Source organism: Notechis scutatus, chromosome 3 (assembly GCF_049901735.1).
Source record: "Notechis scutatus isolate UNSWTSFEM ecotype Mainland chromosome 3, rNotScu1.2, whole genome shotgun sequence".
NCBI classification, from domain to species: domain Eukaryota; kingdom Metazoa; phylum Chordata; class Lepidosauria; order Squamata; family Elapidae; genus Notechis; species Notechis scutatus.
The window spans coordinates 17873484-17891289 of NC_142011.1; the positions used below are offsets into that span (position 1 = coordinate 17873484).

The window sequence follows — 17806 nt, forward strand, 5'->3', positions numbered from 1 at the left end:
ATGGTCCCCTCCTCATCTTTAATGTATACCCAACAGGGGCACTTAGAGCTGTCATCTAGGGCTGTTTCTGGAACAAAGGGGTGTTTAGAAATGACTTCTGATCCATGGATTTGTCTCTTCTGCTTTACTCCCTTCCTTGGTGGTGATTTAAATATTATTTCCTGATTGCTCCTCACTCTGAGTTGCCTAGTCAGATTTCTGGGAACAGCCAATTCCAGGCCCTGTGGCCCTGGAATAAGGTACCCTTAAAAGGGCATGTTTGCACACCATTGCCATTGCTCAGACCCTTGTTTCTATGTCCAATTTAGAATACTCTCCAACAGGGGGGAAAAAAGCATTTAGAACAGGGGTGTCAAACTGGCAGCCTGCGGGCCAGCTGCATCGTGCACAAGCTTCGCCCATCCCAGCTCTGCAAAGGGGAATCGCAATACAATGTGACATCACATGACGTGATCAAGTGACACCCGTGATCTAGCAGGTATTGCTTCTCCTTGTTGCAGTATTCATACATTAATTTAATCCTGATTTATTCAACACTTTCCCTGGTTTTCATGAAATGATGAAATACAAATTAACCGCACGTTTGAACTAAGTTAAAATAGGGCTGGCTTGTGATTCAGATGTCATGCAAACACAGCCATCTGAAGGCAGGCAATCAGGACCTTCAACTCCCCTTAGAACTAGGCAGCAGTCCTTAGGATGTGACAGTTTTAACCCCAAGTATGAGAATTGTAACCCCAAATATTCATAGGCCTGACAGTCCCTTCCTCTTTCTGAATTGTTTACACAACATTCAACGGGTTTACTTCCTGTTAGAAAGAAGTCTATTGTAGTGCTTCTCAGGAATAAAATTACTTTTGTCAAGACAGTTTTAAAAGCAAGAGGTTGGGAAGTTGAGAATGGTATTGGTGGTTTCACTGCCCATTTTCAAATTTGTTATTTTGCACTAAGCCAACTGTATAATTTAGCACCTTCTGTGAACTTAGCCATTGTGGTTTATAAAATGTGTTTATTGTTGAAATCTAATTGCATCTTACTAAACTATGTCCTAGTATACTATTGAGCAAAATTTCATACCATACAAATATTTCTCAATGGATACAAATGCCTTATTGCAGCCTATTCACCCATTTATGGTGCCCGAACAGCTTATCTATAAATGGAGATGAAGATGGATATGTTTAATAGGTTTTTAATTATCCATACTGTTTTTCCTAGCATATCATTCATTTCAAGTCTTAGAAGAGATTAAATTCCAATTTGCAGTTTGTCCATTATGTATTGTTTAGTGATGAAATTTCACCTACAAACCAATCTTAGCTCAGAGAAGGCACGTGATTAACCAGAACTTCTTAGATGTATTTTGTAGTCATAATATGTGTTCCTTATTTGGGATTATGACGTAGAAACAGGAAATGGTTAATTCTGAGAAAACAAAGGCACGCTGTTATAAGAATCAGTTTTAATAAGAGAACTGTAGGCTAGTAGATGTAAATCATCTAAAGAGTAACAAACATTAAAGTATAGTATAAAATTACATGTCAGGACTAGGCAATTATATCCAAGGAAATAAAGATTATTAAATGTTTTGTTAAAAACACAAAAACAAAAGACCAACTTTAAGTAGTAAAAATGGGCAGACTTGTACACTTAAGAAAAAAAATAGGTTTATGGATTCTTTTTTTAAAAAAAATATAAGACCACAACTTTAAAAAATTCCCTTAAGGTAGAGCTTGTTTCTTTCTTACAGGTGATTCATTTTCAAACTTTTTAAATAAATCATAATAAAAACAGACTTATCTGTAAAAGAAAATGGAATAAAATTTGAGCAAGCATTTCAGAACTGCTGTTTTAATCTGTGGTTGATCTTCGGTACCAAAATCGAGCTCTATAGTCATCACTGCAAGTCATGAATCCAGGATTTGTAGGTGAATGGACAATGCAGCGAACAATGCTATTATGCCCCAAGGAAAGAAGATTTCTTCGCTCCGCCGTTCGTGAATCCCAGCAGCAAAGGCTAATGGTCCTTTCATCGGGAAGGAGCACATAGTCTTCGGTGTGATTAAAAACAGCCTGTGTCCTATGAACTTGGCGTCCACTCAGGCCAGCTCCTGCAGGTTTAACAGCATATTATATACAATTAATTATATGGTATTCACAAATGCCATCCTCTGCTGGATGGATTCAATATTTTTAAGTATTAAAGCCTAACAATAAGAATGTCAAATCACCTAAAATAAACAACAACATATTCATTAGTAAGGTTAGCAAGCATGTTCACAGAAAAGAAAATCCTCAGTGTTTCCTGACGTCCAGACTAGTTCATATTCTTCGGTGCAGGTGTATATGCTCCTCCAAATTCATAGTACTTACAAATAGGACTTCATTTCTCATATGACCATCACTGAATCCAGAAGCTAAACAGGATCAGGCCTGGATGGTACCTGATTGGAAGACTTTTCTAAATACTAAAGCTGTAGGCCAGACTGGGAGATTGACATAATAATCCAGAAAGCAATGGTAAGCCACTTATCTATTGCTGCCATGAAAACTATCTTGGCATATCCATGAAGGCATCAGCAGTCAAGCTCAATTTAATCTTTCAAACCTTCTCCTGAGTGTAAAAGAATGCAAATTTCCTGTATTATAAACATTTTATCACAAACAATGGAGAACTGCTATAATTCCAAGTCAGCTGTTATTCCAAGACTGAAATGAAACAAGGCTATTGGAGGTATAGTTTAACTCCCCAAAGAAGTTAATACAAAAGGAATATCATACTGACTTAGCTTTTGAAAAATAGCCAGAATTTGGCTTTTGTTTTTAACTGATTAAGGAAATTGGTATTGTTAAGGGAAGATTATATGCTACTTTTCATCTATATCTGATTTTGTTTTAAAAAGAAAAAACTGGATTGCTTTCTGTGCAAAAAACCCCCCCTGTGAAATCCATGAATATATACGAGATGGGAAAGAGAACAATATATATTTCCCAAATATTCAATTTTGTAAGGCATATACAAAAATATTAGCACCTATTTATAGACTATGCTGCTGTAATTTTTTCCCGTAGGATTCTTAATATAATAGTTTAATATATAAATATTCAAAAACATTTCTAGTTTATATCAGTAAAACAACGAACTAACATGTAATTTTATCATTCAACTTTAATCCATGTTTAATTAAATAAGGCTTAGTTCATTGAATTAGACCTAAGAGCAGGATTAGACTTAAATGAACTAATTACAAAAAATGGAGAGACAACACACAACATATAGTTTTGTTTACTCAGTGGTCGACTTCATTACAATAGAGTATGGCATCAGTCCTTAAATTTCTATTAACAACTTTCAATATTCCAGAGAACTAAAAGAGCCAAAATATGCTTCTTTGAATTTAAACACTACCAATGTTACATATATGAGTCATTTATCAGATGGCTTTATAAATCTAAATAAAAATAATCACTATATATGGAACCTATAGATTTTTAGACCATATGGATATACATTATGTTCTAATTACTAATGCATACAAAGAAATTTTCTGGGGTGGGGAGTAGTGGTTTCCACTCAACTCATGACAATGTATACTGGGATGGCCTTAAGCCCAGTTTAGCCTTAGTGAGAGTGGGTTTAGAATGGGGTAGTGTCGTGTTTGTTATGCATCTTCTGTTAGGCAGCTGGCTTGTCTGGATCTATGGCAAATAGAGCATGTATAATAAAGGAAGTTCTTCAGTTTTATTTGTTAAAAGAAGTATAGCAACACCCAACAATTCAGCATGTCAACTCTTTGCTGCACCCTGCTGGCTTGATATATTATAAACTGAAATTTGAAATGGTAAGATAATCTCAAAAGATGGATCTGTTTAAATGACTTCTGATTATTCTTTCAAGAGTTTTACATTTTTAAAAAATATTTCACAATGAAGGTGAAGGGAAAAAAAGCATTGAGCAGAGCAATGCCAAGCTTACATTTTGTATTGCATTTAATGACAAACTATGAAAAAGCAACCTCGTTTTAATATCAAGTATTATTTGAAGCATATGTGTTAATGCATGAACCTATCCGGGATTTTTTCTTAAAAATATTTGCCCTCGAGGGAAATAGTAATTCAGAAATACAAAGTACACTCCTGGAAGGTTTGCAAATTTTCCCAATCTCCTAATTAATTTATGGTTTACTTCAGGGGTGTCAAACTGGATTTCGAGGGCCGGATCAGCATTGTAGTTCTCCTCTGCAGGCCAGCGGCAGGGGTGGGGCGGATGCTTCCTGCAGCATCCTGCTGGCCGAAAACAGGCCGTGTTGCCCATTTTTGGGCTGTTTTCCAGCCTGTTTTCCGGCTGGCAGAGTGCTGCAGGAAGCCATGGAGGGTGAAAATGAGGCACGGGGGTGGGTGGGCCATTTTAGCCACCAGAGGCATCGTGGGCCGGTCCCTTGATATTTCTAGGCTGGGCCCATGGGCCAGATTTAAGCACCGTGAGGCCGGGATCCAACCCGTGGGCCTTGAGTTTGACACCCCTGGTTTACTTAATACATTATTGTACTTATGTATATATAATAGCATTAACTCATACAATTCTAGAACAGGAAAAAATGTTTGAAGTCATTTATAAAATACTTTCTAGACTACATTGTTCAGTTACTTAGAATAAACAAAGAAAATTTCAGTGCACTACTGAATTTTTTTTCTGATGTAAAACAAAATGCTCCAGATTCACAAAATAACTTAATTTTACACTTATCGGGCAAGTGAAAAATTGTGATTACCGAACAAGGCTTGTATTGTGCATTGCTAAAATCCAGGTATGTCCACACAACTACTTACAGGATTCATGACAAAAGTCAAACCAGAGAAAGTCAGATTATATTGTTCAGGAATGTTTTCACCCACCTGTATATTTGACTAGTGTCCTTCCTGTTGATATCTCCCACAGTTTAGCCACAGAATCCTTTCCACTTGAAAGTATGTACTTGGAGTTCTTAGAGAAAATGGCAGAACAAACTTCAGCACCATCATGTGCCTTCTCAAAAGTGGTGATACAACGATTTGAAACTCCATCCCACAATTTGATGCATCCATCTTTGCTGCCTGTTACATACATGTTAGCACTTGCATTGTAATTAACAGAGCATATAGCATCTGTATGTTGATCTTGAGGATTGCAGGATACAAAGCACTGGAAAGTATTTACATCATAGAGCCGCAGGGTAGGATGCTGTGTCCCAACAAGTATGAAATCCCCAGAAGGATGGAAAGATATAGAGCGCAGCATTTCTGCTTCCTGTTTAATTGGAAATTCAAAAATTAACATTAGAGTGCACTATCCTACAACTGTAATATATCTAAATATCAAACCATTATGCTAATAGATATATCTATTTTAAAATGAATTCATATCTAGAGAAGGACATTGCTATCTGAAGAAGTCAAACATAATATAAGATAGAATACAAGTACGCATTTGATAGAGATTTGTGGGGGGGAAAGGAGGGGGGAGAGAATCTTATTTTTCTCTTTAAAAATGCATGATTATTATTTTTAAAAAAATCTTTTTTAAGGTTCTAAACAAAAGGATACTGATTATAGAAAACAGACATTTTCCCACCAAGCAGCTTGGATGGTAATGATAAGCTTTCAATAGAAAAAAAGTTTGAGAGAAAAACATTAACATAGTCTTTGCCAATTATCTCATTTTCTTTCATTAATTTTCAATGTTCCAAGTATTAAAATAAATTACAGTTTAGAACTTGTTATCATGCTTGACCCAACATTTAAGAACTAAAAAAAACTGTCTGGAAAGCTGCATTATTAAGCATGATTTATGTCCTTCTACCTAAAAATTATATGCAGTATCACCAGCAAGACAAATCTTTTTTAAGTTTCTTATGATGATATTTCTTAGAAATGTATGATTAGAGAACCTGACCTGAATATATTTGAAAGCTCTCTTGGCAGATGGTTTTGAGTAGTCAAACAATTTAAGAGTGTAGTCTCTTGATCCAGATGCAAGGATTTGTTCAGTTGGATGAAAAGCTAAACAGGTGACCTCATCTACATGGTCGTAAAGAGTCCTAATAACTGGATGGTTCTCCATGTTCTGCTGAGCTGTTTCATTCATCATAACCTGTAAAAATTAAAAGTACAGCATTTAAATATATGAAATAAAATATCTGTAAACACACAAGTAATTTGCTTTGCAGAGAGTTTAAAAAACAACAGCAACATAGTGGATCAGCATTTTTTCACAGAGCCTAACAATTATTTAAAGTAAGCTGTTACAAACCTGTTATAGAAAAAGAAATTGAAACATACGTTTAAACTCTCACATGGCAGATTGTAAAATCTTGGCAGCCCACCTACTACCATTGTGCAAATGGTTTATATGCTAAATAATACAAAATACGATTATTTCACACATTCAGAAATGCACTTTGTCTAAAATGCATTTCAATAAAACACATAGGGTTTGTTTTCCTTAAGAAATTATTTTTGGGGAGATTTTCTCTGTTATTCCCAGAGCATAAGCTATAATATTTATCAAATTAATCTTGACACATCCATTCAGCTTTTTTGACAGTGTTATTCAGGCATTTTATTATTGCTTTCTTCCAGGGTATCTTTCAATTTTCCAGTCAAGTCAACAGTCCTGGAATTCCCAGATCTAAATACCATTATGGCCAATTCTGCCTAGATTCTGAAATCAGCCAAAAGCTATTAGATGCTACCATTTGGGTAAGTTCAGAGCATATTTTAAGTAATTTCAAAACAAGCTTTGTAAATCAAAATTCTCCAAAAAATGTTGGACAAAGAATTTTCGGTGATAAACAAAACTGGATGGCAATAAGGTGAAAGGAACAAGGGAATGGATAAGAAATAAGACTCTGTTTATACATTACCAAAAGGATTAAAATTCAGAAAGCGAACAGAGGTGAGCTCCTTCCTACCCACCCCCAGCAAAAGTGACTCTCTAAACAAAGACAATCCACAACCACATTCACAATTATTTGTACCTCCTGCGATAGTTTTTATATAAACTTATAGACTTTTTCACTGAATTCTAAGGAAAATGTGTATTTTTAAATTAAATAACTGGAGCCTGAATTCTGAAGAACAGTCTCTCCATGTAGAACTTACTTTCTCTTTATGAGAACAGCAGATAATCAAATAAGAGATGAAGCAACAATATGGATTGATACTATTTCAATATTTACCTCAATGGGCATAGCACTTTTTGCTAACATTCTTTCGGTATCAAGTATTTTTATCGATGCATCAGCGGATCCTGTAGCAATTAACTGTCCATCTCTGCTGTACGTAGCTACACGACATGGTCCTTTGTGAGATGTGACATAACATGTCTCATATTCAGATGCTTCTGGGGACATAGTCTGTACATCTGCATCAAACTCCAAGTCAATTCCTGTTCCAGGAGCTACTGTATCAGAGCGTCCAATTGCATACTGAACTGCACTATCGTCATTTTCCATTCCTGGAGGAGAGAACACACCAAACCTTTTTTAAAAAAAAAAATATAAATCGAAGTTGATTCAATAATGTACCACATATGGCTGTACAAGAAGCAAATGCAGTTTTAGGCTGCATCAAAATAACTGTAGATTACAAATTACAGAAAGTTTATAAAATACATAGTAAGTATAAAGTTAATGCATAGAATTTTAATGTCTATAGACAAGCTGATTACAGAATGCTTATCAAATAAAAATGATTTGCCTCCCAGCATTGATTTGATTCAAACATAAAGCTAAGTCTTGCTTTAGAATATACCAGCACAATGTGCTTTGTGTGCTCTTTCCTTCCCACAAGTCAATTACTTTCTTCTCTTTACTGTACAAATCACGGCATGTCATTCATTTCCATGCAAATCAACATTTTAAACCAATAAAAGAGGAAAGTCTGGGAATGTGCCAAACAGTAGGAAAAAGGAAGGTACCTTTATAGTGATATCAATGTATAGTTTTGAACACTATAGCTAGACAGCTCGACTGGCAACCATTTAAAGTCAGAAGGCTATTAACACCTCAGAAAAAGCTCCAAAAGTCAATTAGAATTACACCATTACTGGACAATTGACTGGAATATTGCTCAACTTTATTTTAGAAGGCAGAACCAAAGATTTGCTTCAGTCCAGTGCCCTGGGTGTTTGACAGTGCCAATCTTTTGCTTAAATTAATGGTGGGTTTTAGGATTCCTGGCTGCTTTGGGTTTTAACTTTTTGCATTGCTTTTGTTTTGTCTATTTTATTGTAAGCTGCCCAGAATCACATGAGATAGTGGATTAGTCAGTCAATCAATCAAGTAAGCAAGCTAGCTGTTCAGATTCATATGAATGCAAAGTGTATATACAGAACCATTGGGAAAAACCTTAAGCAGCTGCATCTTTTTCTGACACCTACAAGTGAATTACATTTTGCTCTTTGGCTCCAAATCTCTGCACAGCCATGACGTTTAATTAATGGTATGTGGGAGAGGCCATATTAAAACAATGGCTTTCAGTGTGGAAGTAACTATAACCAAATTTAGGATCACATAAAATGATATTACTGTAACTTTTTTGTTTACTGATGTTTCAACTTACCTAGTTTAATAAGATGCAACAGTTGTTCGGAGGGTGCACAGACAGACTGTGGCTTTACTTCATTTATCAGACCATTAGCAATATTGATATATCCATCATATAACAGCTGACTAATAATAAGCCTGTAAAGTTGTTGCCGGTCTTTAAGGCTTACTTTTGGTCTATACATTGTGAACAAGGGTTGCCTTCCAGGTGTCTAGAGCAAAAATAAAATTATTTACATGTGTGACAAAATGAAGAAGAAAAAAAAGACCCACCTTTTCTGTTTTTCAGGAAAAAATATATCTCCAAACAGAATGATAAAGTACCGTATTTGCCGGCGTATAAGACGACTTTTTTGCCCTGAAAAACATGCCTCCAAGTGGGGGGCGTCTTATACGCCGGGAGGACTCCGACTCCCACTTCGAGCTTGAGTTGCAGCCGGGAGGGAGGCTGGGGGAGCGGTGTGTGTGTGTGTGTGTGTGTGTGTGTGGCGGGTGTCACTGCCACGCGCTGCGCAACCTTTCCCCTCTTCCTTCCTTAGCGGTGTGGGGAGGAGAGGATTCGAAGATCCTCACGTGCGGCGTACTTTTCTTTTTTTTTTTCTTTTTGCACGCAGGTTTTGCATGCGGGCGGCTGTAGGTTAAGGATGGGGGAGCCCCGGGTGGGTTATCAGGTTTTACGGTGCTTCCAACATGTGCGAACGGTGGGAGAGCGGAGAAGAGAGCGAGCGAGCGCCCGCTGTGTGAAATCCCGCCGTCAAAGCAACACTGGGGGAGGCAGGGTATAAATTTACCAGGTTAATGTAGCAATGGTGATTAATGCTCAGAACATTGTTTGCGGGTATTGGGGTGTGTGTGTGTGTGTGGTGGTGGTGAGGAGAGGTTGTCCTTTGAATGCGGAAAAGTAGGTGTGACCTTGTGTAGGAAAATAAAGAGATCCTTTTAGCGTGTTTGGCTTCTTTGCCTCCCTCGTTCGTTTTGACGTGGAGATAATGGCCTTCGGGCGGAGGGGAAGAAAACGGTAGCTGGATCATTTCAAATTTCACTGACTCTCCTGCCTCACTTCAATATGTCTGAGCGACTCCAGATATTGGAAGACTTTTTGAATGAAAGTGTTACCTCCATATTTTTTTTAAAGAGGGCCACTTGGGGAAAAAAAAAAGATTCTAAGGAATTCCTTGTTTCTTGATTAAAGAGAAGGCATTGAATATACTGTTCCTTGGCAGCCTTTTCAGTGTCCGGGTTTTTGGTGTGTGTGTGTGTGTGTGTGTGTGAGAGAGAGAGAGAGAGAGAGAGAGATCAGCTGTATTGAGAAGAGAATGTTTCCTGTGTTCTCATTTTATTTACAACATATTTTACGCTTAATGGTAAGCAATGAAAAATATTTTTAAAACTCATTTCTAAACTCCATAGCTATTTGCATATTCTTGGTTCAAAATTGGATTAGCTCATTTCAAAATTGTCCAAAGCAGAAAAGTGCGTCAAAAAAAAAAAAAAAGTGCAAAAGTGGAAGGTGTGTGGAAGAGGGGTAGTCTTATACGGCGAGTATATAACAAACTCTATATTTTGAGTGGAAATGTTGGGGGTCGTCTTATACGCCCAGTCGTCTTATACGCCGGCAAATACGGTACATATAAAAATACTTTTATATGAACAATTATAAAATATATGAGTAATGATAGAACATTACAAAGGAAAAGGAAAGATTGATTTTTCTAATCAGAGAGGAGTTAAGACTGCAACCACAAAACTCTCCTCCCTTTTTTCACACATCAGGTACTGAAGACAAGACAGATTTCTATAAATGATTCAAGCAGGGGAACTTACCTAGTGTAGAAAATGCAGTAGGCCTTTAGGCAACCTTACCTACAAGCTATTTGCACTCAAGTCTAATAATAAACTGATATTTATTTTTTTAAATTGGACACAGTGGCAGGAAAAAGATGCTTGGATATAAGAATTATATTAATAAGAACTCTTTAAAAAGAATTTACATAGTTAAAACTATCTCCCAGCACCTACTTTACAGTATTTAGAAACCTCTTTGACAATTAAATAAAGGATAGAGAAGGAATTATTTGTAAAACATACCATTAATGTCCCAAAGATGCCTTTTTTCCCCTCAAGAGGCAACTGGACTTTCTAGTTTTTCTTTGAAGATGTTTTGCTTTTCATCCAGAAACTTCTTCCACTCTGACTGGATGGTGGGGAATGGAAGGATTTTTACTCTTTGCAGGCAACTGGACATTTGCATTCTTTTAGCGGGTCGTTAAGGTCACATGGTTTATCTGTGTTATCTATCACCTGAGTGGTGCAAATTGGTATGCAGCCTTCTTGGATCAGTTGAAAGGACTGTATTGTAGATTGAAGATAGATAAGCTCATTTCCCTCCCCCTCTGTTGGGAGGGCTGTTCAATTTTGACATAGATGGCCTCTTTAACCCCTCTTTCAAACCAGGGATCCTCTCTGTCCAAATATGAACTTTGTTGTCTTCAAAAGCCCACTCCCTGTGTCTTTTAAATGCAGATAGATTGCTGAATCTAGTCCTGATGTGTTTGTTCTCCATGTTGTGCCATGCATTTCTGAAGTGATTGTTTTGTTTCTCCAGTGTACAGATCTGCACATGGCTCACTGCATTGTATTGCATATATATATATACACCACGTTGCTTAGTTTCTGCCTGGGTGTTTTATCCTTGGGGTGGACAAACTTCTGTCTTAGTGTATTCTTGGGTTTGAAGTGTGCACAGTCCAGGAAGACTTGACTATTTTCCTTAACATCTTCCAGTGGGAATTTGATGTATCTGTACAAAGAGTTGATATGTTTGTACCAAGATACATCAAATTCCCATGGGAAGATGTTAAGGAAAATAGTCTAGCCTTCCTGGACTGTGCAGTACACATTAAGGAAGACAGAAGCCTTAACAATGAAGTTTACAGAAAACCCACTAACACAGATCAATATTTACATTTTGATTCCCACCACCCACTGGAGCACAAAATGGGAGTCGTCAGTCCCTTACATCACCAAGCTGAAGGCCTGCCTACCAGCAAAGGTGGGAAAGAAAAAGAATGTAAACACATCAAGGAAACTCAAAGAAAGTGTGGCTATCCCAAGTTGGGCCTTTATCAAATCTCAAAAAAAAAAAAAAAAAAAACACCCTACAGGAACTTCTCTGTAACAGACAATGACGAGAACAATAAAGGAAACAACATTGTCATTCCATATGTTGCGGGCATATCGGAAAAGCTCAGGAAGATCTTCAGTTAACATAATATACATACACATTTCAAACCCAAGAATACACTAAGGCAGAAGCTTGTCCATCCCAAGGATAAAAACACCCAGACAGAAACTGAGCAACGTGTTATATGCAGTAAAATGCAATGAGTCATGTGCAAGTCTGTACATTGGGGAAATGAAAAAACCACTTCATAAATGGTTTGGACAACATGGAGAACAAACACACCAGGACTAGATTCAGCAGTCCATCTGCATTTAAAAGACATAGGCTACTCTTTTGAAGACAACGAAGTCCATATTTTGGACAGTTGGTTTGAAAGCTGGGTTAAAAAGGCCATGAACAGCCCTCTCTCAACAGTTCCAAGAAGGACATCAATTTGCACCACTCAGGTGACTCTGACAACACAGATAAACCTCCAAGTAACCTTAATGATCCGCTAAAAGAATGCAAATGTCCAGTTATCTGCAAAGAGTATAAATCCTTCCATTTCCCACCATCCAGTCAGAGCTGGAGAAGTTTCTAGGATGAGAAGCAAAATGTCTTCAAAGAAAAACCAGAAAGTCCAGTTGCCTCTTGAAAAAAAAAAGCACCTTTGGGACAACCATGACCTGGATGACCAAGAATCTCCATAAACATATACCATTAATGTAACAGCAGGAAGTAGATACTACATATTGTCTAAAAACAAGGCAATATATTTGTTTAAGTCCTTGTTCCAAGATGTAATACTAGTCACTTCTTAAAATGGATTCTAACAATTGAACTAAAGAACCAGAGCAGCTATATGGAAAGTTCAGAGATGGAATGTCTTAGTTTATGGCTTGCTAGGCTAAACCAAGAGTCTTCAAACTTGGCAAGTTTAAGACTTGTGGACTTCAACTCCCAGAATTCCTGAGCTAACATGACTAGAGGAGGAATTCTGGGAGTTGTAAGTCCACAAGTCTAAAAGCTGTCAAGCTTGAAGACCCCTGGGCTAAACTATATTACTGATTTTGTGGTTTGGTTACTGTATTATTATAATATGCTAAATTTGGTTCGCTTTTGGAGTGTTAGTATGCTATGATAATCCAGACAGTGGATTGTTGTTAATTTCTCATTCAGTGTGCTGTGTGAAGAGTCAACAGGGTTGAGTCTATAATCGGTATTTAATAAACTATGGGGTTAGCCTGTTGTGCAAATACATTTTACGCCAGCACTCAATGTTAACTTTTGTTGTGGAATTTTTGCCAAAGAAAGGAGCACAATGTAGAGGAAAAATTGCCAAACTTTATTCAACAATCGATCACTGGGTGCCTGATTTGCAAGAAAGAGGAACACTGAACAATAGAATGACAGAGATTCTTATACATTTTGGGATTCAAAGGCGAAAAATCCATGAGATTTTATTAATGTTTTTGAGGGAGTGAGATCCAACAGCTGATAGGGGAAAAGTTTTTCTACTGTAAAAGTCACACCTCTGTGACAAATGGAATTTTGAGAGAGTCAGGTGCTCATGCTTAATTATGAGATTATTATGATTATTGATGAACCTTTCTGGAAAAATGAAAACTTCTTTTCAAATGCAAGTGAGGGAAACAGGAATAGCAGAGATAAAAAGTTTGTAACAGGAGAGGCAGAGGGGGGACAGAAAGAAAAAAAGGTGGCAGGGAAAGCCTGAAGAGCTTGTAACTTTATTATTTTTCTGTCACACTTTCTACAACCTGCAAAAACAGCCACTATCATTACTTTATAATTTAGCGTATTTTGTAACTCTGAGGAATTCAATTATTTCAGAAAATTAAGATTAGAACTAGAGAAGTTTGGTGTGCTGAGTTAGTGCCTGAATACTGGTTACACATATCCACATAGCAAAGGCTGCACACAGTTCTCATGAACTGTACAGGTAGTCTTTGATTTACAATCACAAATGAGCCCAACATTTTGGTTGTTAAGTCAGGCTTTTGTTAAGTGAGTTTTGCCCCATTTTATGACCTTTCTTGCCACAGTTGTTAAGGAAATGGCCGCCGTTGATAAATTAGTAACATGATTGTTGAAGTGAATCTGGCTTCCCCACTGATTAAGTTGTAGTGGTGCAGGGGTTAGAATGCCGCATTAATGGCTAATCCTGCTGACTCCTGCTGATGGCCAGCAGTTCGATTTTCACTAGCTCAAGGTTGATTCATCCTTCCTAGGCCGTTAAAAGGAGGACCCAGATTGTTGGGGGCAATAAGCTGACTCTGTAAACTGTATATAAGCCTAAGGGCTATTGCTATTTTGCTTGTCAGAAGATTGCAAAAGGTGTTCACATGACTTTAGGACACAGCAACTGCCATAAGTACCAGTCAGTTGCCAAGCATCTGAGTTTTGATCCCATGATCACGAGGATGTTACAAAGGTCGTAAGTTTTAAAAAACACACACGATCATGTCACTTTTTTTGGCCCCGTTGTAACTTTGAATGGTCACTGAACCAACTATTGCAAATGGAGGACTACCTGTATAGCCTAATCTATACAACTGCCTAGTAATTAAATCATGGCCTAGATAAGTAATATACGGCAAGGGTGGGTGGAGTTCACTTTAGGCAGGATCGGAGATCTTTCGATCAAAATCTTTTTTCGTCTTTTTGTTATTTTAGGATCTGCCCTTATCGCAGCACCCAAACTATTCCACTCCTTCTGGTCCCATCGCGCTCCACCTTCCTTCAGAGCGACGGTTTTAATAGCCACGGGGATAGGACAAGAGGCTTATCCGTCGTAGGAGAGGCACCACCTTCTCCCGCCTTCCATGTGCGAGAAAACGAATGGCTGACGCGGGAACTATCGGATCCGACACTTACGAGCCCGTCCTTCGTCCGCGATCGATCTCCGCTCAGAACGGCTGCCGGGGGCCCCACGGCTTCAAGGGGCGACTGGGCGGGCAGGTGAAGCGGAGCGGGCGGCGGCGGCGGCTGCAGGGGGGGCGGCGGTTGCGGCGGCGGTAGCAGCAGTCTGGCCCGAGGACCGCTCCGTCGAACAGGCTGCTGCATCGAAACCCCGCACATCGATTGAAGCCGCGGCTGGAAAGGAGGCAAAAGCAATCAATCCCCCAACAAGGGCCAGAGATCGCCTTACGTAAAATACGCAACGTGCCGATTCTTGAAATAAAAAGAGCCCGGCAGAACTTGGGATTTTCTTTGCTGAAACGGAGCCCGGCATCCCAGAAGGCAAGGGAGCCAAACAGGAGGGCTTCCTTGTGGCCTGTCGAAAACGATACCCTAACCCTTTGCTCTGGCTTTTTTTTTTTTTTTTAAGAGCAACTAAGCCCGTGAGAAGTGTTTTAACTGGCAGAAACTTAACGTTTCTGTATCGCTTCCTTGCGCCTGGAAAAATTCTTTAAATTTCTGTTCCAGTGACAAGATTTGACCAAAAAACAAAACAGCAACAACAACAACAAAAAAATCCCCTAGCAATCCTGTTAAATATTGAGGAGCAGCATCCAAAAGAAGGGGGAAAATGTTGGATCCAGGATTTTTACCTGGATTGAATTCAATGCACTGTCTGCACAATATAAACACAAGTTCAAAATTTTAGGCACAACTGAGTCCAAACTGTCAAGGTTTGAGGTGGATTTCATATAAAAAAAATAATGGTGTGTGCTTGGACAACCTGTTCCCTAGTAAAAGGATATGTCAAACAATTATTTCCTTTTCAGTTCAAGATTTTTAATTCAGGACTTGAAACTTGAAATCTATCATAATACAATAAAATTTGCCATGCACTGTTGTATATTTTGCTCAGTGAGTTTGTATGCCAAAAACCAGAGCCATGTTGCTTGAAGAGGGCAGCTACATAAATTATATAAATATCATTGTACAGGTCTTTAAGCCAACAATATGTATTGTATACACGGGAGGTTTTATTTCCAGCAGGAATGCTGGAAATTGTCTGTCCAATACATCTGATAGGCACCAGCTTTGGACTTACTATACTTTATGAAATACTATGATTCTGTGTAATATTTATAATGTACAATGAAAGGTAAAGGGTGAGGAATAAATTCCATCCTCTTAAATAAGGCACTAATCCAATCAGTTTAATTTGAATTTGAGAGAAAAATGAAAACTTAAGTCTAGCTGTGAATCCTCAATTCTCTACCTATTTAAATGTAGATAAATTCAAGCAAGTCACTCCAGAGGTTTGCAGTCTTGGAAAATTTCAGGGATGTGCATGGATTAGGCTTTATATTCATTATACGGCTTCTGTTAAACAGCACACTTTTCAGTATAATTTGCTGAAAAAGAGAAGATCCTATTAGAAACATGACTTGCTGAAAGCTTTTCAGAGGTTATCTGTAGAATAACAATAAGGGAATATATGAGCCTTTGGTTTGACCATTGACCTACTCTGTGGTGGCCCCTTTTTTATGCAACACCATTCCCCCTAAGATATTGTTGGCCCCCACCCTGTTGGTTTTATGAAAAGTGCTAAAAAAAAACCCATGGTTTTTCAGCAGACCTGGGGACCAAGAATGGAGACGAAGTGAATCAAGTGGCTGATTTGATTGTGTTGTTGCTGCCATGGGAATGGGATGTTTTTATTTTTAAATGGGCATTTATTATATGGTAGATTTTTAGAATTGTGTACGCTTCCTGGAGCTGCCTATGTGTGAACTGGGTAGCTATATAAATTTGTTTTAGAAATAAATCTAGCAGTCTTTTTCTTACATTCAATCTTCAGTATCTTATTTGATATTTATGGTATTTACACATCAGCATGCCCCATTACACTAATCCAAGAGAACAATGCTACTTACATCGGCTTCAAGAAATGGTAATCTCATTGGCCGCAGTTCACCAGTGGGTGAGCCCATGCCAGTCATACTCCATGGAAGCTGCCGCCTGTCACATGGCGGAGTGATACGACGACTTGACATTCTTTCTGAGAGAATAATATATCACACAATATTCACACTTCTGAAATTTGTCCCTTACTGTCCTCATAAATGAGCACATCAATCTACACTTTCAATATGTTGCCATTACAGAGCATAAGGACTGGAGAATCTTTTTTGTTTTTGTTAAGTTTATGGGTACTTCTTTTAAAAATTGTTTTAGAGTATAGTGAAAAACTGCTAACTTGATATGATAAAACAATGGCAATATTCACTGTACTGGAGGCACTTATTTTGGAAAATCCAACATAGTTCAATTTTCCCCTCTCTTTTTGCTTTCAGAGGGAAAGTTCCTCACTAGCAAAGTGTCTCTTGCTTGTCTCAGAAATTATACAATTCCACTGTGTGTTAATATTCAAATAAACAGGAAAAATTCTTCATGCATACCCTTCTTATTCCTTAACTTGTAAGGCTGGCCTTAACACTGGTGACAAAGCATAAAATTGCAGTCTTTAAGCCCACCGGCTCTTTGTATTGTTCCTGTGAGGCATATGGAGGAAAAACACATAGGATTATAAAATGCAGAACAATCACAAGCATCTTTTTTAAAACAAAAAAATTGCAGCGTGTTATAAAGTGTCACACTGCACCCTTCTACCTTTATTCTTGCTGCATTTTGGGGAGATCACACAGTGAGCACAAATGTCCTCTGACAATTGCAAAACTGGTGACAAATTCCAAAACGGACCTTCAGCAACGCTCATGCGTTGATCTCATCCATCCATGGCTTGTTTGGCTCTCCTTGTGCTCAAAGGCAGCCCATATTTTTTATTAAGTAGTTAGAAATAACGCAAACCTACTGCTTTTCTGTCTATAATTAAAGGTCTGCACCAGACTAATGATATCGATCCATTATACACACCCAACCTGTCCTAATCATGGCTGTGTCAATGGCTGATATGTAACCCGCAGCAGCTCTCAAGAGTGTCCACTCATGTAAAGGAACTGCCTCATTCAAACTTTGCGGCAGGGGCTTTCGTCTAAAAGTGTGTCCGAGAGCGGGCAGGTAAGCAGCCTTCAGCCCTCTTCAGCCACGGCTTGACTGCAGCTGCAGAGGCGCCGCCGTCAGA

General features: G+C 38.2%; 1 protein-coding gene across 1 annotated transcript; it reads right to left on the minus strand.

Moving 5' to 3' along the window:
- Positions 1-1447: 1447 nt before the first annotated feature.
- Positions 1448-17794, minus strand: CSTF1 (cleavage stimulation factor subunit 1). The gene is made up of 8 exons (XM_026664950.2): positions 17599-17794; positions 16599-16723; positions 14644-14862; positions 8602-8797; positions 7218-7495; positions 5933-6130; positions 4897-5287; positions 1448-2111 (listed from the first exon to the last, which is right to left on the minus strand). The coding sequence occupies exons 2-8, from the start codon at positions 16716-16718 to the stop codon at positions 1852-1854; spliced, it is 1662 nt and encodes a 553-aa protein (XP_026520735.2). The 5' UTR covers positions 16719-16723; positions 17599-17794; the 3' UTR covers positions 1448-1851.
- Between the last annotated feature and the right edge of the window lie 12 nt (positions 17795-17806).